The sequence below is a fragment of the Cupressus sempervirens genome, chromosome 9 (genome assembly GCF_028749045.1).
Source record: "Cupressus sempervirens isolate cs-2001-9-10 chromosome 9, ASM2874904v1, whole genome shotgun sequence".
NCBI lineage: Eukaryota > Viridiplantae > Streptophyta > Pinopsida > Cupressales > Cupressaceae > Cupressus > Cupressus sempervirens.
This window is the reverse complement of record NC_143126.1, coordinates 366,304,149-366,327,879: the sequence shown is the minus strand read 5'-3', so window position 1 is coordinate 366,327,879 and position 23,731 is coordinate 366,304,149. Positions and strand designations below refer to the sequence as shown.

The 23,731-nt window shown below is 36.5% G+C and overlaps 1 protein-coding gene across 2 annotated transcripts in view; it reads right to left on the bottom strand.

The window, feature by feature from the left end:
- ATZW10 (centromere/kinetochore protein, putative (ZW10)) overlaps nucleotides 1-23,731 on the bottom strand; it is a 228,329-nt gene that overhangs the window by 73,020 nt on the left and 131,578 nt on the right. For both annotated transcript variants that reach the window (XM_089800136.1, XM_089800137.1), the window contains 3 exons: nucleotides 795-953; nucleotides 509-692; nucleotides 269-351 (listed from right to left, as the gene is read on the bottom strand). In XM_089800136.1, coding sequence (XP_089656262.1) covers nucleotides 269-351; nucleotides 509-692; nucleotides 795-953 — 426 coding nt within the window. The remainder of the gene's footprint in view (nucleotides 1-268; nucleotides 352-508; nucleotides 693-794; nucleotides 954-23,731) is intronic.

The window sequence follows — 23,731 nt, the reverse complement described above, 5'->3', positions numbered from 1 at the left end:
TATCCCACATCTTGATAGAAGTTGGAGCAAAAGTAAAGCACATGCATCTACAAAGTTTGTTGAATGCTGTTTGTAGCAATAAACTTCAAGCTTCTTCTGGGAATCATTGTAGTCTTCTAGGGTATACTCCCATCAGAAATAATATACAGTTCAATAGAAATATAAGTATAAATTAGATGGATAGATTATCATCCCCTGCACATTCTAGAATCACAACTAATTCTTCTGAGGGAAGGATGGAAAAAATGTAGAAGCCATGAATCACTACCTCTAAAGAATTGAAGCCACTGACAATCAGCTCCCCGCTCTCCCATGAAAGTGTGATTGACTTCAATGACATGTCCAAAAGATCTGTTATGCAAGAACCAGAAATATAAATGATTTATGCTGCAAAGGACAGTAAGGATAGCAAAATGTGGTGAAAACCAAAATAAATTTACAGAGGAAACAAATAGCTTGAGAAGGATAAATAAAGAAATAAAGAATGACACGAGAATCCTGCACATGCCTGTGATTCGCCGAAGCTTGTGCAATGAGGGGATCAATTTCTCAAATTGATCCCGCAAGATTTGAGGATCATTGTCACCCTTTTCAAAACTATCTCCACTGACCCGTAAGCTCGTTCCATCATCAATGACAGACTTCAGTAAAGAAGACATGTTTTCAATAGTGGTCTGAACCAATTTATGAAGCTGTTGTCCATAAAACAATTTCAGTCATATAAAAATCTTTCCAGCTTGACTTTGTAACAGTAATTGAATAAAACATATGTTCCTTAGAATTTGTATGAGCACCTGCAAAGTCTCTTCCACAGACATATCATCTAGTGTTAGAATTTCTGAACCAACTCTTGCAAAGAAATGTTGCAAAATGAACTGCATAGCTTTCTTATAAATAGCTTTCTGGAGTAACGGTTCCCACAATAACCGAGCATTCTCTAAAGAGACAACAGCCTGATCAAATGAAAAGACGTATTTAGCTTCTCATATCAGTCCAATGAAAGTAATCTGCAAATGAAAGCTGATATCGAAATCTCACACACAAAAAAAAATGATATATCCAAAATTGAAATAATAAAAAGTTGTGATATTCAAGATTTGCAGACCAGAAACTGTGCAGCAGCCAACAATGACAGGAAACATCTATTACAATTAGAAAAAAGCATCTCAAATGTAGAAATATAAATTACAAACAAAAAGACATATTAACATGTAATTACTAGTGTGAGCAGAACAATTATCAACAGAGACATTGGCTTGCAAAGAAATAAAATTGTAATTTTCGAAAATAAAATCTGGCAACTATGGCATTTAAAATAAAGAAAGCCAATTTCTGAAGTTTTCTATCCAGGGTGACAATTTCACATCCTATGAGAGTTGGGTCATTAGAATTCTTTTGCATGTTGTTCTCATTTGTGAAATTATGATTAAACCAATTGCTCAATAAACTAGGATCTACACATGGATGGGCACAATTGTACACGCCAGATGGCAGGCTCAGCGAATAGTTGACAAATGTTTTGCTCTGGCAAATTACTCACAAGTTGTTATGGTGATTTTTTGACAAGTTCTTTTTCCTGTTATTGACTTGCAGGATGTAGGATGCATTCTGAGAAATGCAGAAAGCGCTCAAACTTTTCACTTTTTTGCTCATAAAAACCAACACTCACCTCTCACTTCCCCCAAAGTATTCTTGCATACACTTGAGTTAATTGCAAGGATTTCAAGGCAAATTTTAGGGACAGAAAAAGTCAATGGCAAGTTAATTTTTTTCACCAAGCATTAAAATTCATTTTAACCACTAAAATCTAGCTAGTAGATTGTAAAAAATTCATTAAATAATATTTAGTCTTTAACATTTTACTTCCAAAAATTTGAGCTTATGAGCTATTTTTATTCATTTATACTGATTATTTCAGTGAGCTCGCTATTGTTTTCTATAAACAAAATTATTTTCCTATTTATATTTCTTAGAAATAAAATCATTAGGTCATACTGAATTTATGATGATGCATACTAATTTATGCTACATTTCTGCTAATAGTAATTTATAGTACTTAACTTTATGCTCACTAATTTTGTATTTAAAAATATATATGTTGTAAGCTAGATGCCATTGCAAGTAGAGAACTCTTGGCTTCTGTATCAAGCTCCCACTCTGTTTTAGACTTAAGCCTAACTCAGTCAATATCAATTACTAAGACTTGTCCCTTCGAGTCAAAGAACGCACTTAAAAATATGTTGTACAAGGACTGACATCTAGGGAAAACATTTGGATAAGATGCCTAAACCTATATACATCATGCAGGCATCAGTTGCTTCAAATGTGATCCTATAGCCATTAATTATTGTGATGCGAAGCCCTACCACAAGACCATAGCAGCAGCAATCTTCAAAAAATCCTAATTTTGTTATTTAAAAAAATCTCCAGCTGAAATATATTTTTCCCGTAAAAATCATGATTTAATCAGATTTTCAATCACGTTCAACATTTTTTTAAAGGTTCAAATCTCAAAATATTATCCACCAAGAAACACACTCACTTCCCACCAACCTGTCATGATAAGCTAATTGCACAAAATCACTATATAGTATTTAAATGGAGATTTCCATTGATTTCTAGCATAAAACTGAGTGCTAGAACCTGGGATGTGCTTCACAATGAAAAATTTGCCATATTTAATCAAGTTTTTAAGGCAAATTGCAAGTGGGGGATCTTGAATGAACGTATATTTCTAATGGATGTTAACAACATTGGAATAGAGACACATTCTTTAGTATGCTTCTACGTTTGATGTTAAGGACATTAGCATGGAATGGTAAAGAGATGTGCTATTATTTTTCAAAGTATTCAATGCTATATCATTTTCCTTAGGCTCATAATAATGCTTTCCATGTCTACAATCCAAAGAAAATCTAGTGAGGAATGGTAGATAGTTTCATAAATATTTAAGGCATCTATTTAAACTTTTCAAAATATTTGAACCTCATAATAGTACTTGCCGATAGTAATATATAGAAAGCCACACAAAATTGGGACAAAACTCTATTGGCTTGATACCAGCCTAAAGATGTTCACTAACTTGGAATCCTTGTGCATCTACTCATTCAAAGTTATAGACAGTGCTGAATGTTATGAACCCAAACTGGCTCAATCTGAGAATGCTGAATTTTATGAAGATGTTTTTGGTGGTTTTTGTTACTTTTTGTTTTTTTGTGTTTTTGCATATCAATGTAAATACAAAAATGAAGTACCAAATACTATCTATGAGAATCACCAATACTAGAAATCAATTCCACAAATCATATAGTCATTCAATTGCCAAATATCAAATTCAGAGCATTCCTAAGATTAAATTTCACCAATTATTTCTTTAACGGAGAGCTACAATAATTTAAAACACCTGATAATCTCGCAGCAGAGTTATGATATTTTCTTTTTCTATAATTACCATGCGAAAGAACCCAATCACAGTTAGAAAGAACTAAATTGCTGCCTTGCAATTTGCAGAATTGAGGTGTTTAATCTGCAGATAATGGAGATGCTCAGAAACGGATTTACAAACACAAAAATGCAATCCAATGGCCTCCCAACACAGAGTTTAGATAGCAGCAAACTCAACGCCAAAGACTAGGTATTAGCGCCCCAAAAACAGCAATAGGAGCGCCTGGATTTGCAGATACAATTGCAAAGAAAATGGCAGAGATAACACCCAGATATGGTGCAAAATATCACAGCCCAATATGGTCTTAAATCCCGCCCATATGCCACAGAAAAGCCAAAGCCAAGAGTAGATATTAATGTCATTAAAATACCAATGAAACTAGGAACCAATTTTCCAGTAAAAGCAATGCCAAAACACAGGGAAACTACGCGTCCAAAGGCAGAAACAAATGCCTCAATTGTAAATGAATTCAATGCCCAACGAACATGAAATAATTGGGCAGCCCAAATCAGAACTTTCAGTCATCAAATTCTCCACAACAATTCACCTTCCCAGTCACAGGAAACGCAGTAGGGAAGAAGCCAATATGCAGCTTAGAACGACGCCCAGCAACAGATGTAATAGAGCATTCAACAGACTGCAAATTCACTAACAAGAAATTACTTCTCAGCCACAGTAAGAGAAGTCCCCCAAATTCAGATTGCAAAAGCACAATACAAATCCACTATACCTCAGCAACAGATTGAATGCACAAAGCCCAAATTCAAACTCTCATAAGAATTATCAAAAAGCAATAAACAAGAGATGATTCTAAATGCTTCACGAAGCCTCTTTTAAGGTTGCTTCATCATCCCACCATTCAAGTAGAAGCTTCCAACTAATTCTTTTAAATGAATAACATATTGAAAACATGTAATAACCCTGACCTGTATATCCAAGCTACCAACCGATTTGCAGCAGGCATTTCTCCATAGACAAACCTGATTGCAACCTTCAGAAGGCCCAATATTGACAATATGTATGTTGCTTGATCACCCAGCTATGAATTGTTAGATCAAAGGCTCTTAATTTCCCTCACACGGCTAGCAGCAAGTATGGATGCTGGCTGACCAACATGCAGTTCTGATACAGACAAATCACAGGTCACAAATAGACCCTTTCCTTGCAACTGCAGCCCTCTATGATTGCCCATGTTGCCCAAAAAATAAATGCAGCTCGGAATTTTTGGACGTAAGTCCTGAAAGGCAATTAGCAAGCCTTGTATCATGCACGTTGGGCCTTGGAAAAGATATCAGCACCTCCAGGTGTAGACACAGGTCTCATTTCTGGACAAATAAGTTGCAACCTTTGATTATGAGCTGCCAGCCCTCAGGAAAAAGTCACACAGCTTTCTTATGCAAGGCATGATCACAATGAATGCAAAAACACTGCCAAAGAGTGGACGACAGTCCAGATTTGATTTCCCAAACCTCAACACGATTTACAAATGCAATTTCAGAAAACTCTTAGAGCTCATTGATTTCTTCCAAGCACAGTAGTACAGAAATGGAAGATTAAATAATTTTCTTGGCATAAATCCACCTCCCATGCACAGAATAAACAGTAGAGAAGTGATAGCAAAATTACACAAACTCACAACACCAATGATATTCTCCAAAGGAATAGTAGTAGAGAAATGGAGATTCAACTCAAATTCCAAGTATAATTAAATCACTATACCTCAGCAGTTTTCCAATACGCTTCTCAGCTTAAAACCCTATTACCTCATTAAGGGCATTAAAAATCAGAACCTCAGAAAAGCCACACAGGTAACAAAAGCAAATAAATATTCAAGCGTGTTTTTCTCAACAAATGGGCTTGTATTTACAGCCTCCAAATTCTCTTTTGTTGCCAAAATGTAACTTTACTCAAGAAACTTCACCGCACAACATTAATTAGAAGCTTCCTTTAGATTCTCTCACTTGACTTAGCTTAACTAATTAATAAATGACACTTTCCAATGATAACTCAACTCTCAACTTAAGTGAAATTATAAAGTTAAATTATAACTTTATAATAAGCCATTTAATAATTAATAATAATTTGGCCACTAAAATATAGTAACTCCCAAAATACTCATCATTTAAATATGTCGTCTAAAATAGAAGGCATACCTATTATTTATCCATATTACCAAATGCACTTTCCAAAAGTAGAAAGGGTCCATCTTGATCAACGCCAATTTAACAAAAATAGTAAGTACACAAAACTAAGCCCAAATGAAGTCTGATCTAAGCCAAACAAAGACCAACCTGTAGCTTACTAAAATGTGGAGAAGATAAGACCCTCCCAACCCAAGCCATTGCCATAGAAGACCCTATATCCACAATAATTAGCCTACAAGGATCACAATAATAGGCTAATCCCTAAAACTCCAATGCTGGGAAAAATGGGGACATTACATTATAAGCACATAACTTCGTGTAGACAAATTTCGCTTAAGAGGCTTCTCATTTACACCATCAAATTATAACATGAAATAAGATAAAGTCCACTTCATAATTCAAAGCCTCATAACTCACTCATTAAATAAGAACTCTATGAATATGCTTAGTCCACTACTGATGAAGATCAACTACTTGTGCCTCGACTACACTACTAAAAGTAGAAACCACCTCAAAATAGATTTACTAAAAATAGCAAGTTTGCTTCAAAACATATTGCTAGCTCATGAGAGTCAACATCATGAACTGACCAATCTTGGCTACGAGAACCTACTAAAATGGGGACATTACACTTGATATCAACATAAAGAGGTTCACTAGCATGGAATCCTTGTGTACCTCCTTATTCAAAAGAATTCTAACATTTCAATTGTCAACAATAATACCAAAGTGGCTGTTAAGATTATCAAGGTTAGGTTAGGACAAATTTCCTTTTCAGATGCTAACAAAGTGTGATAGCTGGGAGCTTCAATTTGACACTAGCCATTTAGTTCTAATGACAGGAGGATAGGGTAGTGACAATTGTATAATCAAATGGAAAGTAGAAATTTATACATAACAATACATAGACATTGTGGAACCAAACGCATAATGGGTTCCTATTAGAAAGATAAAAATCAGCATGTAGTGCTGTAAAAAATTTAAAATGAACTATAGCAATATTTTATATCAAAATGACAAGTTGTTTTGATCACATTTAAATTTCTTATATATTCTACATGCTTAATGCTTTGTTAATGGGTGAAACTCACAACTTAAATGCATGCGTTTCCATAGTTAGGGAGCTACATTTCATTTAGGCTTGTCATATACATAGACATTGAGAAGGCCTACAAGGAGTACAATAGCAATACATGAATGCTTTAAACATAGAGTATAGCATTCCATGGACTTAAATAGGTTTGAAGAAAACTAGTACATGCATTTAGAGAATTCATTCCCTAGTCTTGAGGGCTTATCTTCATCCCTCCCAAAGAAAGCCTCATATGTTTTCCCCTAAGTTGCCACATTCGTACCCACTGGCCCCGAACTGGGTTCAGGTAAACACCTGGTACAGATGTGTATGTGGGTACGTATTGGGTGCATACCCATCATTGTGGGTGCACTAGGGCCCGCATATCAACGAGCCCGCCTAAGTAAAAGTGGGCCAAAACATAATAATATAACATTTTTTTCTGTTTCCTAATCCTAATACAGCCCATTATGTGGCCTTCAAACACAGATGGTGCATCTAGTGCAAGTAGAACTGCTTTGAGTTCAAATGATGGTGATGATCTTGATCTTGCAGCCGCTGAAAATCAAATAGAGGATGATTTCTTTAATAAACCCTTTGATGATTAATATGTATTGAATCATATTTCATAAAGTACATTTTCTAATTCAGTAATTGTAATAATTTCCATTGGAATTGTGAACATAGGCATATATGATATTGTTCACATAGCTTATTCTAATATTTTTCAACTATCAATTGGTATTTGGCATTGATCAATGATCAAGTATCATACTATGAACGATTTTGTTTTACATTATTGTATATTTCTCTTTTTTTGTTTATATAATGCACAAACACACACACACACACATGTACCCATACATACTCAAACCCCTATAAACAATTTTAAATACCCACGCCCGCACTCATCCCTAAACCTGAGCTAGTAGCTTAGGTTTTCCCTTTAAGGATCCAGATAGATTTCAACAACAATTTTCCCATTGAATGTAATATCTTTCCTTAAGCAATGCAAACTATACTAGAGGTTGGCCTATAATTAGGGGTTCCTATGGATCAGCAAAGTAGGTAGAGGACCCATTGAGAGGTTTTGGGAGCTAGGCAAAGGCTTAATTAGCCCTTTTGAATGGAACCTACCAAAATCCCTTCGGGATAATTTTGGAGACCTTGGTTGCAATTCTTTTTTTTTGAGGGGAGGATCTCTAATGTTTAGGAGGGACTGTCAGACAATCTCCTAAATTTTAGGAGGGATTCATACTTTTCAAGAGTTCACTGGGAGTTCATAGGAACCCATTAGGGGACCTTCGAGATCATTCTAGACTTGGTTGCAATTCTTATATTTTAGAGAGGATCTCCATTTTTTAAGAGAGGCTATCAATTGAGGCATGATGGGGAATGCACGAATTTAGCCCTTTCACAAGATTTTCATTGGAAAATCCATTCAAAAAAGCCTGCAACTTCGATCCGGCGGTGCGCAATGGAAGAAAAAGACAAGAGTTGCAGACTGTCCATCAATGGCGTCCACTCGGCTGTAGACCAGATTTCGCATAATTGATCTCATTCCCGTACAAGATCATCATTGTAACTGAATGGAGTTACAAGTTACTCGTCGTTTCACCTGAAATTGTCATCGTAATTTTAAGCTCTAAAAAGTTTGTCTCACGCTGAAACTGTAAATAAATGTTGGGGAGGGCAACTGGGATCAAAGTTTCAATTTGAGTACTGTATTTCAGTTCTCGGCAGGCGAAAAGGGCATATGTCTTCTTGTGCAGTCATTTGAGGTGGGTTTGGTGAAATTGATGTGGGGAAGAGTAGAGAATAAATTATATCGAAAGTTGCATGAAGGTCTGGCAACAGCGGCAATTAGTGCAGGGGTAGATTTGGTTTGGTCGGCATTTGGCAACCAGTAGGACCAGTCATCCAGTGATAAAGGCTTTGCTATTACTAGTGGGTCCATATTTGCGGGCTTCCAGATGAGAATTTTGTCTGCTATGGTGTTCCTCTCTTTTCAGTGGGCTCCAGTCCGGTTCCTTTTGAAGACACTCCAATAGGCAGACAGGTAGATCCCAGGTACACCTTTTCTCCTATTCTTACCTCTTACATTTCAGTCTGCACCTGTTTAGGCTTTCTTTATTACTTCTCCTGGCTATGATAAATTTAAAATGGTAAAACAACATAAAGAATCTATAACAAGGCACCAGTGGATACGATATGGTCCTCATGAAAGGAACAAACGAGGAAATCACAGAAACATCTGTAGAGAAGATACTTGTACAAGTATCATTGAGTGACCAACCAGAGATAACAGAGGCACAGCCAGAACTAGGTGGGTCCACCTTGCAAAACACAGGATTTGACAGTAACAGGGTGGCAGAGAATCCGATAGTTAGGGCACCTATAATAGCAGAACAACAAACTACTCTGGGAGAAGCTACGAAACACAATGACATCTCTGGTAACAGTGGCTTGGTCCTGACATACGGGGATAGTTTAATGCACAGCAGCATCATCAAGTGGAATCAAGGGAGCTTCCTCATTCTTCCAGGACCTTCAGCCGGACATGCGAGTTCATTCAATCTTGGAGGGACAAATGGTAATTTACCCACAAACACTTTGAGCTTCTCACAAGCTAGTGAACCACTCGGTGGAGAAAGATACAAAAGTTTGAAAATGCAAAAAGAGGGAAGTTAGCAGCTTTACTTCCGAAGCCGATTCCACATACCTTAGACAACGCAAGGGAGGGAGAAATAAATTTGAAGCAGATTGAAATCTCTGAAACAATTAAGCGGTTTGATAATATCAGAGATATTAACGGTAAAGGGAAGACAGATAATTCTCAGGTGATAGACACAGTGGAAGATGGGCTGCCAAATAATTACAGCCCCACAAGGACACCTATGACGTGGTATCCAGACATCTTTGTGAACGATTTGGTAGCTATGAAGGAAAGGGTATGGGCACTTGAAGAGAGGAGCCAAATAGAAAGTATCACAATGAAAAGAGTTACTGAGGATAACTGGAAATTGGTAGCGGAGGTCAAGTCACTTAGAGAACAAATTCAAAAATTGCAATTTAATATGGAAAAAGGAGAGTATGAATTAATATTGTTAAAGAAAGAAGTAGGAGAAAAGAGGACAACAGCAAGTACTATGGGAGGAGGAGAGGCTACGGAAGGAGACAAAAATCCGCAAATGAAAAATATACAAGATGCCATGGCCAATATGGAAATAAAAGAGAATCAACTCAGAGAACAAATCGAAGAAGTTAGATCATGGGCTAACATAGTAAAGGGACCAGCAAACACTCCTATTGACAACATAGAAAAACAAGTTCGGAGACAGATTAGAGAGGAAAAAGAAAGAAATGAGAAAGCAGCAAATATCGTCATCAAAGGGCTACGAGACTATGGAGAACAAGAGAAAACAACGGATTTAGTTAAAGACTTCTTTAAAGACCAATTAGACTGGCATGGAACAACCATACAAGCACAAAGAATCGGAAAATGGACTAGAGGCAAAGACAGACATGTTAGAGTGAAAATGAGGAATACAAGAGATAAAAACAACATTTTCAGCAACAGGAAGTTTCTTAGAGGCACACTCATATATCTCGATGATGACCTCACCATAACTCAGCAAGAAGAAAGAGGAAGGAATGGGAAAAAGTGAAAACAACAAGAGAAAACGGCAAGAGGGCGTGGCTACAAAATGGCAAAGCCCAAATCAGCGACAAAACCACACGCAATAAATAGGAACTCGGGCCCACCCAAGAACATTTAACTATAATTAGCTGGAACTGTAGAGGTTATCCTTGGAGAAGAGGACCTGGGTTAGGGCCGATAGCTAAAGATAATGACATCATTATGCTTACCGAGACTCATGAGCATGATGGATGTAGGGTTCCAGATTTTGAAGGGTATAAGAAGGTATCATTGTGGAACGAGAAGATAGATAATGGTAAGGGGCATGGAGGCATCACTGTTCTAATAAAAGAAACTTGGAGCAGATTTGTAAACTTAGAGAAAGAAGATGTAAACAAGCAGTATATTTGGATAAAAATAACAGAGAATCAGATTTCTACAAGGGTAGCTATTTGTTACTTCGCCCCAAAAGGCTCAAAAATGTATAAAAAGCATAGATTGGATCAAGAAGACCCGTTCGCTGCACTCAAAAAATACATAGCAGTCTTTAGCTCTTTAGGGGAAATAATGATAATAGGGGATTTCAAAGCTAGAACAACAAACAACCAAACTCTCAATCTTAAGGAGAGTTACAATGAAAGCAGAGATCCAGTTTGGCTTGAAGAAGAAGGGACACAAAAATGGGAAAGATCTTCACAAGATAGCATGGGAAAGATTAAACATTTTGGTGCTGAATTACTAGGCTTATGCTGCCTATATAACATGGTCATATGTAATGGTTTGGAAAAGTGGCCTAAATCAGGTGGAATCACATACAAAAGATACAATGGACAAAGTGTTGTCGATTATGTAATATGCTCGCAAGAATATGTCGCAAAGATAATTAACTTTGAGATAGAGGATTGCCCCATGGAGCTAAAATCTGATCATAACCCCATCTTGATAAGGGTGGCCTCTCACTTTAAAGATCAACATATTGTCCCAAAACCTTTACAAAAGAGGAAGATGATTCCGATTGGCAAAGTTTTAATGACACAAGAAAACCATCCTACTTTCCAAAACTCTCTTTTGCGGCTGTCTAGGGTTCTAAGAAACCATCCCGAGTCTGATAAACAACATCTCATGGACAAGGATAATCTTGTTCTTACTATCATTAAAGCACTGAAGGAGTGTAAAAGATCTAGGGCCACAAGAGAAGCCAAGAACACTTTTCCGGCCAGTCCATGGTTTGATGAGGAATGCAAAACAGCAAAAAGAAATTGGAAAAAGAACATAAATAGAGAAAGTAGAAAGGAGTATGATCAGCTGATTAAAAAGAAGAAAGAAGATTATGTAAACAAGAGAAGAATCAAGTTGATTAATCTTGGTAAAAACAGCTCCAGAAAGTTTTGGAGAGAGCTACAGCAGAGAAAAACTCAAATAGAGAACAACATAACAGGAACCAAATGGTTGGAATATGCCAAGACTCTCTACGAGTGTGATCTAGGAGAACGTAGAACTATGGAAACAGAGACTACAGGGAAGTTATTCAGCGAAAAAGATATTATTCAAAGCATAAGGAGGTTAGCTACTGGTAAAGCGCAAGATATAGATGGGCTTCAAGCTGAATATTTAAAATGGGGTGCTGAAACCCTCACACATCACTAAAATTTTCAACAGTGTCAATAGAGAAAGTTTCCCTATAAAATGGACAACAAGTGTGGTGATCCCACTCCACAAAAGTGGAGATATAAACAATCCTTCTAATTACCAAACCATCATGACCAATCCACTATTTGGCAAGTTAGTTGGCAGTTTGGTAGAACAAAAAATCAGCAACTGGGCTGAAACAGAAGGCAAACGTGCAAAAGGGCAAGCAGGCTTTAGACCGAAACACTCTACTATAGATCACGGCATCACTCTTAGACACTTGATTGAGAAAGTTTGGGACACTCCAGGGAATGAGGCTTTTTGTTGTTTCGTGGACTTTAAAAATGCATTTGACACAGTGCCACGTAATAAATTATGGGATAGAATGGAAGAGTTGGAAGTTCCTAAAGAACTTAGGTCAGCGGTTTACAAATTATATGAGCAAGTCAAAGCTAAAATCAGAACGACAGAAGGGCTATCAAAAGATTTTGACAGCAACATCGGGGTTAAGCAAGGGTGTTCGCTATCTCCACCATTATTCGGGCTCTATATTGACAAGTTAGAAAAGTGGATAAACAAGACCAATGGTGAGGGGGTGCAGCTGGCCCACTTTGTGATAAGATTGCTCTTATATGCAGATGATCTCATAATTCTTGTTAAAACAGCTAAAGGTTTGAAAGAGCACTTGACAGCACTAGAAATTTTTTGTCATGAAGTAGGAATGCAAGTTAACACTAGCAAAACCAAAATTATGATCTTCTCGCTGAAGAAGAATAGGGGCATACAAGACGAGTTTCTGTTTGAAAATAGCCCACTTGAGATTGTGGAAGAGTACAAATACTTAGGCATCGATTTTCATAACAAACTCAACTGGGATACTTGCAGATCAAAAAGGATCCAAGGGGGCTATAAGGCGTTATACTCTTTACAAAACAAGTGCAGGAATGCAAAATTATGGGATTGGATGACCATGAAAACTCTTTTTGGTTTGCTGGTCACTCCGGTTATTCTATACGGATGTGAAGTGTGGGGAGGTAGTATGTCCGAACAAAAATGGCGAAAAGTAGAAAGAATTCAAAAACACTTCATCACATGCAATCTTAAAGTCAAGACCACAGTTTCGTATGAGATCCTTTTGGCGAAGGTGGGTTCCTTTCCATTAGAAGTCGTTGCTTTGGTCCGGATGATAAGCTATTTAAAGAAAATCCAAGGCCTGGAAACACATCGTTGGCCCAAGTTGATCATAGAGGAAAAACTTGTGAGGCGGAAAAGCACATGGATGAAGCAAAATGACAAATGGATGCGAAAATGGGATATCAACATCCAAACTTGCCCGAATAACATTACAAAAATAAAGAAGTTTTTCAATGAAAAATTCCACAATATTCTGTGGACAAGACACATAGGGCGAAAAAAATCTTATTACATTAAAGAATTTAATCCCACTTCTAGTCACGATGAAAAGGCCTATATAAGAGCACCTATTAACTGGAAAGCAAAAATGTTGATGGCACAACTTAGAACTAGTTCACATCAGCTGCGATGTGAAATTGGTCGGTGGCAAGTTCCAAAGGAAGAGTGGGCAGACAGAACATGTTTATTTTGTAATATGGGAACAGTCGAGACAGAGCAGCACTTTGTCAAGGAGGGCCTGGCTTACAATGACATCAGATCTGGTTATACAAAAATACTGCAGAACAAGGATTTTAACTATTTATTCGAGGAAGATCAAATGAAGAGAGCAGCGGATTTGATTACCAAACTTCAGAGAAGGAGAGACAAGTTAACCAAAACTTTACAACTGACTAGTTCCGCTCCTGACTTGGAAAGGTGATTGCATGGGTCCCATAGACTACTTTAGTCTCGTGGACGTTATTAAAATCTATCATATCATATCATATCATTCACATGCAGCATTCAGATATCATCCTTGGACTAGTGGCACCACTCAAATTTCAGTTTAAAGTCGAGATGATCAATTTATGAATTAATTGGGAAGTTTAGGTGGTCACTAGGAGCTAAGAAGCCCAAGTTGTTTGCTGCCCAAGCAAGATAGCACTTGTAAGAGGTCAAGGAAAGATGAAATCAACTTGATAATGCAAGAAGACAAAAAGAGTCATACATCAAATCTTTATTTCTTCCAAGGGAAGGATGTGTAGATGATGAACACACAAGGAAAGACCTTGAGGTAAGCTCATAAGGAAAGCATGTTGTGGTGTGTGCAAAAGAAAGGAGGAATGCTTTTGGACACTTAGTTTGGTCTAGTTGGCATCCTCGAGTTATTTTCTCTCAATTACATGAACTCCCAACTTCTATTCATGGAGTAATTAGTGAAATTGGATCTTCAAGTAGTGACATCTAAGTTGTCGATGCTGATGTGGGTGCAAAAATTAAGTGCGCAGATGAGCAAACTGCATTTTTCGGGGTTTTGGATGCATTTGGATATATATATATACAACTCCTATTCATGGAGTAATTAGTGAAATTGGATCTTCTAAGTGTTGACATCTAAGTTGTCGATGCGGATGTGGGTGCAAAAATTAGGTGCATAGATGCACAAAATGCATTTTTCGGGGTTTTGGATGCATTTGGATGACTATATTTGTGTATATACATATATATACATATATATACCCTAGGTGTCTGAAGCAGAATCATCCTATGTGTAAGGGCAATCTTGCATCACCAAAACTATTTCTGGTTTGTCTTGTCACAAAGGGCTATCTCAATGCAAAGTTGTTATTTCTAAAAGCTTACTGTTTTAAATAGTTGGTTATTGGAGCTTAGAATGCTCTAATTTCTTCCTTGGAGATTCATTTTAGATATATCAGCATGCCACTAAATTTTCATTGCAAGATCAAGTCTAGTTTTGAAGATATTGACAAAAATTAGTATTGGCAACAAGGTACAGAAACTATGAGCTTTGTTCTGAAGGTTTTAGAGTCTTTGAAAGGGGGTAAATCTTGGTTGACTAGAGCGTATGTGAATCGAGTGTTATAGATCACTTTGTGGCGTTTCTGAAATGGGGTTATAATAGCCAATCGGAGCAACTAGAGATGAGTTATGGTCTCCAAAAGTTGCACTACCTAAAATGGACGAAAATGAATTTCCTCTTTAAAAAATTGGGTCTTGAAGTTTTTGGGGCCTCCTCTAATGTAATAAAATATAAATGATAATATCTTAGGGTTGGTTGGCCTCAAATTTTAGAGTTAGAATTTCTAGAATCTTCTTGGGCAATTAAAAATTGCCTATATAAATAAGGCCCATAAGGGTTGTCTAGGACAATTCTAGAGGGGGTGTATAGAGTAGCTCTAGCTTGCAGAATACTGTAAGAAATGTTGTCCTTCATTTTGTCATCACAAAATGGAGGCAACACTACGAAACTTTGCCAATTAAGCTTCTCTAAGTTAACTCATTATGTGATTGGTGAAAACTGGTCACTTAATCCTTCAAAATTCATAATGTGCCTCTTTTTATTGAAGGTTCTTGTCAAGTCACTTTTGTTTTTGAAAGCTTGATTAGAATTGTCAAATCTAGTAACATATACTTGATTTTTGAGATCGTCATAGTCATTTTTTGTGTTTTAGCATGCCTATTTGGATTGTTTAAATATTTTTGTTCCTCCAATCTCTTGCTTTTGCTCACGCCCTCATTTCAAGCTATCTTGTTGAAGTTTTAACACTAAGTATCTGAATCTGTTATGATATAAATAAATTGGTGTACACACACACACACACACACACACATGATTATATGCATACATATATATATACAACTACATGTTCATGATTCAAATCGAGTTTCTCTTGCTACTATTACTAATTCATATTGGGTTACTTCAATATTGATATTATAAACATCTGTTATCTTCGATCAGGGATCGGGCTCCAAACTATATTACCTTCGATATGTAGTAAGTGTTGTTCAATATCAAGCATGTCTCATAGGGCATGATTAATTTGGATCACCGTTTAGTTATGTTTACTAATGGGCATGACCACGTAGGGTCATGCCCCTACGGGGACGTGACCTTTCACCTTTTACAAGTATCAACTCTCATCGGTGGACAGGGCAATATCAATACATAAAAATACTTGCAGTTCCAATATTGGTAGAGTAATATTGCAGATTGTTAAATACATTCACATCAGCACTCGGCATTCTAGATAAAGAACATTGGAGCATTGAAGATCATCTGAAGGTACACACCTACTGCACACAAACAATAAGAAGTAAAGTCTGATATAATTTAATATTCTTTCTATCAAAGATCCTATAAACTAACATGGTATCAAAGACATTCTAATAAGAAATTTTAATCAGAACTCATATACATACATACATACATACATACATACATATATATATATATATATAAAATTTCAGACTTTACCATTTTTGAATTTTATTTTCCTTCAAAATCAAAATGGTCAGCCATGTAAGGTTAGTGGATAGATTGGAGGGGGCATCAAACTTTTCTTCATGGGAAATTTGTGTCATGATAATTCGATAAGAAATGGAATTAGAATAGTACATAGAATCAAATAAAACTATTTCGGAAAATGATTCAGACAAAACATGGAAAAGGCACAACAAAAAAGCCATGAAAATAATTATAGACTCCGTTAAGGATCATATTCTGCCTTCTATTTCCAGCCTTTCTATAGCATTTGAAATGTTCTCCACTATCAAGAACCTTTGAAATCAATAATACTAGCAGGTTGCTGACTTTAAAGCAAGATTTATTATACATAAAAATGAACAATGGGGAAACTATCACTTCCTATTTTCTAAGAATCTCAGAACTAAAAGATCAACTTGCTACAATTGGAAGTCAAGTTGATGAAAAAGAACTTACCATGATTGCCCTGAGGGGACTCCTACTATCTTGGGAAGCTTTTATTCGAGGACTAAGCTCTCGACCTAAGCTTCCTAAATTTGAACTACTCAAGAATGAATGCACTCAAGAGGAAACAAGATTGGTCTCAAAGGGGACAAGCCTAAATCAAGAGGGAAATTGGGTGGCTGATGTCTATAAACCTTCTCAAGATAAAATTCTAGATGACATTACACCCCAAGATTACACAATAGAGAAGAAAGTCCTTGGACCAGCCTCCAAACAGCATTTACTATTTGAATCCCAACAGCATTCAACAACTCCTACCGGAAAGCACCCTTAAACCTACAAAAACTAATCATTCTAATGAATGGAAGAAATAACAGTAGTCTGGATGGGCTCATGTGCCTTGTGCAGTTACACTCGAGAACAATTTCGCTATTTCAAACTTTATATATTCCTATGAATGACAATGCATGCACCAAGCAACTGATAAGTATTTCCGAAAACCTTGACCCAATATGAACCAATAATCCTTCTCTAGGTCATAGAAGGTGAATCGACAACACTTCATGTATTCCAAACAATGTTTTCAAAGCCTCAGAAATTTCACTATGAGAATATATGAATGATTGCCAACATCTGTAACAATAGAATTTGAACCAAATGCAAACATATTTCAATTGTACCTTTATTATAGTCTTGCCTTAAAATTTTAAATATTAAAGAAATATTTAAGCCCCAAAATTTATAGTCTTAGGATATATTAAGCCCGGTGAGAAATATATTTGCTAAAATACTCATATCAATAGAAAACATAAATCTTTCCAATTGCAGTCAAGATCCACTCAAAGTAACTCGACTACTAATTTTCAATGCTAATTTGTCTTCAATATGATATCTGCCAATACGAATTCCATTAAACCCCACGATAAAATGTATTAACCCTCATCCAGTTATAGTCCAACAATTAGCTTTAACACATATTTCCTTATCAAATCAGAAGTTTGACATTTTGTCAAACACTTGGCAACCGTATCGTGATACCCACCCGTACTACAAAATATATATATGTAAATTGCCATAAACTGAACTATTTAATGAAATACATATTTCCAAGTAGTATTCATGTGCATCCAATTCCACTTATTTGTAAACTCTGCTCACTAAGTTTTAATGACAATTTATTGATGAACATAAAATTGAGCAAAGATTAATTTACCAGTCATTGAATAAGCACAGTAATAGACAGCAGATTTCAGTTATTAACGATAACTAGAGGCAGTTTGGTGACCAATACAACATTTAATTTCAAATAATAAAGAACCTGATTTGCAATGATTCTTCCAATGTTACGTAGCCAATCAGGAACATATACTGCCATACAAATCTGATCACAAACCCTCGGAAAATCCAAACGCAGGCCTATATTAATAAAATGCAGGTCCTCTTCTTGCATCCATAGATCCTCTTATTAATAATTTCTCTTCCACAAATCGTGGATGCTCAAGATCACACAACCACCAATCATCTCCACTAACTAGTTGATCTTCTTAGAGTTTAATCGCTCCTTAGGCACAGTAGGAAACAGTAAGAGTGATCGCAAATTGTTATACTTCAGCAACAATTTGCAATGCAACCTTCAGGTAATCTCCAAAACCAAATCTGCAATACTTCAGCTGTAGGTCCCAAACCCTTATACTTCGGCAAGGGCACAAAAACTCAGAACTTCAGAAGTGTCACAAAGACAACAAAAGAAAAATAATATTCAATCAAATGCTTTTCTCAACAATTGGGCTTGTATTTATAATCTCCAAATGGCACAAGTTTCCCAAACGGACTCCACTTAAGAAGTTTGTTTATCACAACATTAGAATATAATTAAAATGTCATTATAATTTAATTTATTAAATTTTTTTGGCTACCAAAAATGACTTTTTCTACCATAACATAATATTCTGACACACAAGGCTACTACTTCTTGTGCCCACAATTTAAAACTTTTCATACTAGTTCCAATGAGCTATGATACTAAAGTCACCAACACATGACACCAACAAAAATAGCAACCTCGGCATATTTAGATGAATAATAATAATTCACTCATCTAGCGAAAACAATTGTAGAAGCATCAGAATCGAAGTTTAACGACCCTAGAGTGATCTTGATGAAGAAAGACGGTGAATGAACCTGATGGTGTGACTTACTATAAATAGACGTGAATCTTGGAGCCCAAACCAAAAGCCCAAAATAAAAATTTAGAACATCCCTCAATTCCTCTAGCTCAACTAAGCTCATCAGAACCAACATTATAGTAAGTCCCTCAAACAGAGCCAAAACAGACTATAAGCTGTTGGAAAGCCTATAAGCCCACAATTGAGACCCTCAAATCCCTCTGTCATCTCACGGGGGTTGCGATGGTGAACTTGTTGGGTGGATATTTTGCAACCGACAGTTTTGGGTAAAAATTCAGTCGCAAAATAGGATGACCAACCACAATGTGTGAAACAGAGTCTCTCCTACCCTAAAGGGAAGGCTCCCCCTTCTCACCATTCCTTGGATCGACTCAAGGTAAGCAAGAAGTTGAGAGATTTTGTAAGAAGCGTTACCAATATTCTTTGCTCTTAGCTTCAGGAAAGAATCCACTTACCCATAGAGCGAGTAATGGGCAAGATAAAATCTCAAACTACACTTCTATCTAAAGTTGTAAACGGTGATGCTGATAAACTAACACTAACTCAAAGGCTAGCTGAAAGCATACCAGTTTGGCTCTAAGTCCTATTTAACCTATTCTATAAGAATAACCTCTACCATTGGGGCACAAAGACTTCCGAAAGTAGAGAATTCTAACTATTTTTCATGAATTTGAGATGGTAATACAAACTACAGTCAAAGCTCCTAGTCTATGTATTGCCACAACTGCTTCCAGTCAACGTTTTATCTTTGATTGCTTCTTAAATCACTATGCTCTATTATTTAACACACAATAATAACATGAATCAAAGACAATAGGCACAAATTACAGTCAAAACTTCCAATTTTCTTTATCACAATTGCTTCCAGTCAAAGCTTCGAATCCAGTTGCTTCTTTTATTCACTTTTCTCCCAAATTTGTACTACACAATCAAAGTTATGTTTGCACAAATGTAGTAGAGCTTTCTTGCATACAACAAAAGATGATTTTTACAATGAGGGGGCACTCCTTTATATAGGCACAGGAATTGAGAAAAAGATGGAGGAAAAAGAGGGAGTACCTCAACCAACTTTGACCCGGTCTAGCTAATGAGATAAATTATTGGGTTACATGTAACTCGCATTACATGTAATTATAGATTTTCATGTAATACATCCTCTTCAATTACAAACATGAAAGAAGAAGAGGAAAGACGGAAGAGAATTGAAAGAATCGTAGAGATTGTTCTGAAGGGTCTTGTACTTGGAGATGCAATCGCAGATGATAACAAGATTGAGAATTCGTGTATTTTATGCACTGCATTCACGTTGATAACCATGGTGTTGTTTCCCTTCGACTCTCTTTGATGAATTGTCTATTGTCATTTGAAATCTTGATGTAATCAAACTTTTTCTCGTTCAAGTTGTCATGAATTCTCCTTTGTAGATTGGCACATTCTGGATTCTCTGACTCTTTTAAAACCTTCTTGACGATGTCCAGATGTAAACTCGGAATAAATTTCCATCAACACCTTTAACTCTTTTTGTTTCATTGAAGCGCTTGGCGCATGGGAATGCGCGCAAATGAAGATTGTTGATTCTAAAAAATGTGACTTAGGTTTTCAAGACGTTATTGCATGGAAAATAGATTACATGTATGTGCAACATGTAATAAGGGATGGAAAGTGGAGATGAGATGCAAATGTGGATGGACGATGAGCTTTACATGTAAGTGTGGATAACAAATGGGATGAGGAATGTGGAATGACATGGAAAGTGGAAAAACATGTATTTGCTCATGGAGGCATGTGTATATGGAGAGATGAACATGAAATGTAGCTTGAGGAGAAATGAACTTTATAGTCATCTTGGTAGAAAGGTGAAGTCAAAATACATGGGAAAACATGCATATGACATTTTCTGACCTTTTAAAAGTGACTTTTAGTCAAAAACAAGTTTTCAATATCCAATTACATGTAAAAAACTTTTCGTGTAATCATGGCATGCAATTAGATGTGGAAAGTGAGATGAGTGAAAATGGAAATGGAATGAATGATGTTCTTGCATGAAATGGAAGGTGAAGTGAAGTGAAACGTGCTCAAGTTCTTGGGAAAGAGCTTGCAATTTCTTCCAAAAATGAAAAAGCAAGCAAGCAAACGACAAAAAACAAGTACAAAACAAACGCATGCCTTTAGCCTTAAACTCAAACACATCAAAAAGCAAGTTGCTTTCAAGTGCAATTTCAAATTTGGGATTTGGGAAAATTCCAAAAGTGTGAAAATGAGAGTTTTCATCATTTTTAAAGAAAAAAATGCACTTTTCATGGCATATATTTGGACAATGTAAGGCCCACACTCGTACCCTATTATAAATCTTAAGGAATGAATGTGGTTAGGAGTTAAATTAGGTCATGATTGACATTTTCGTTACTAATAATGATTTATGAGGTCCTATTAGAGACTGATGCAGATTTCGGTTATTATAAGTCTAGTATCCGTTCAATAGCATTAGGTTGAATACATAAGACCACATGAAAATGAGACTCGATATGTTCCAACTAAGAACCTGGTCACGAGATTCAAGGTATGATCCACAAGGCAATTAGGAAAGATAAATTAACATTCACTCTAGTGAGAACAACAATGAATGTAGGTTATAATGACAACAAGACATATGGCTACATTCAAAAATTGGTTTAAAACTATTATTACATAATTATGGAAACATTCTAACAGTTTGAGAAATTAACCCTAGAAACTCACACACAAACCCCTTGTAACATGATAAAGGGATATTGCTAGGAATGTCGCTATGCTTAACTTGATTTGAAGGATGCTAGTTAACAAGTCTGCATATTAGTGATTTTCACTTAGGACATATATGCTACGAACCATTTTATATGTTTTCATGATTCCATAAAGAGGACCTTAGAGTTTCATTGTTATGTTCGAAAGAGTTGTGACAATATTCAGAATGATAATGAGTTATGTTAAGAAGGTAACTGTTGATACACATATTTGATATTTCAATGTTTTGAATATTTATGGAAATGATTAAATGAAAGCTAATTGTATATGTGAATGCGAATTATGTGATATTGGATTATTCTGCACTTATTTGTATGTATTTTTATATTATTTCACTAGGCTACTGATGTTTAAGTTGAGTGTGCAGGAAAGTTGAACCATGGAAATTATTTGGGGAAACAAGGTTCAAACCTATGTGAACATGGTAAAGCCAAGGTGAATCTTTGGAAGATTCAAAACCTTGTTGTATTGTGTTTGTTTCATAATGTGATTGTGCATGGGTGTTATAAGTTTAAAGATCGTGATTATTTAGAGACATGTCATCATGATGTGTAAGTGTTTTAATGTGTGTGTGTCATTTGATACTTGTGTTGTCTATGTGTAAATGACATGTCATATAGGGTTTTGGGCATGAAGTCATTTAACTTAAATTTAATCCCCATTATGAAATTAAGTTAGCCCACCTTGGAGAGTGTTAGGATGAGTCGCCTTCATGATGGAATTCAAATTTAAAATTTGGTAGGAACTTTAGAGAGCCTAAAAGTGGCTCCCAAGTGTTAATTTGGTGAAAAGAAGTCATCCACATGGTAGTAGTGTAGGTTGGGGGTCTAGATATAACCATAAGTTGGTTTAGGGGACCTAGGAGAGCCTCTAAATTAGTCATTTTCAAGTCAATTCGAAAATTAGAGTACCACATGACTTCTTTCCTCACCCCTTCACTTGGTTAAGTTCCCATTGGTAGAAAGGTACAAGGGTGTAAGAGCGGTAGGTGGGGATGGAAGTGGGGGTCCTTTTAGGGAGCTTGTGCAAAACTTAGTGGTTGTTCACCCACTCTCTAATTGTAGAGACAACTAGGGTTTTGGAGGAGAAAACATGGGAGCCAAGGGAGGGAAGCTCTTCATCACCACTTCATAGCCATTAGCTTGGAAGGAGGTTACTGCTTCATGCCATGAATTTTCTTATCTCTTGAGAGTTGAATAATGGAGATTGCAAAAGTGTTCTTGTAAGGTTTATGTGTTGCATGTGGTGTATGTAGTAGTTGTTGTGTATGTAAATGAGCATGTTGGATTTACTTGCATTTGATCTTGTTTTTTGAATTTGATGTGGAGGATTGAATGTTGTGTTGGGTGTGAAGGCTTCACTCACCCTCAGGAGGGAAGAGAAGCCTTGGGTGAAGGGGTTAGTTGGGCTTTTCATTGGAGTTGAGAAATCCTTCACTTGGAGAGGGGATAGTTTCATGGAGTATGGGCTCCATTGAAGCCATATGCCTTTCTATTGTTCTATGGAAGGTATAAGTGAGTATATGTGAAGAGGAGTACGTGTTGATAGCCTTGTTGAGGCATGTGTTATTGATAGCCTTGTTGTGGCATGTTTCTTGAAAGCCTTATTGAAATATTGCAACTGCAAGATTTGTTGTTTCACAAGGATATGGCATTCTCCTCCTTGGAGAGCCCACCTTCACCCAATGCTTATGATTCCATTTCAGAATCATTGTGCAAACCTTAGTTGGGGTTGTAAATGTGTTGCAAAATATTGTGTTCATGTTAGTTTCTTGTTTTTGAGATGTTGTTGGATGTATCCCGTTTGAGCCTTGTTTCCCCTGGCGCGGTGGATGGCCTCCTTGAGGCCTAGGTTGGGAGGTGAGCCTCCATGGTTCACCATATTTTATCTCTCATTTGCAGGTTCTTATTGAAAGATCTTGGAAACTTGGAGTCCCTGGTGTTTTTCCATGTGCGTAGGAGGGGAAGACATTATTGCATTGAGAT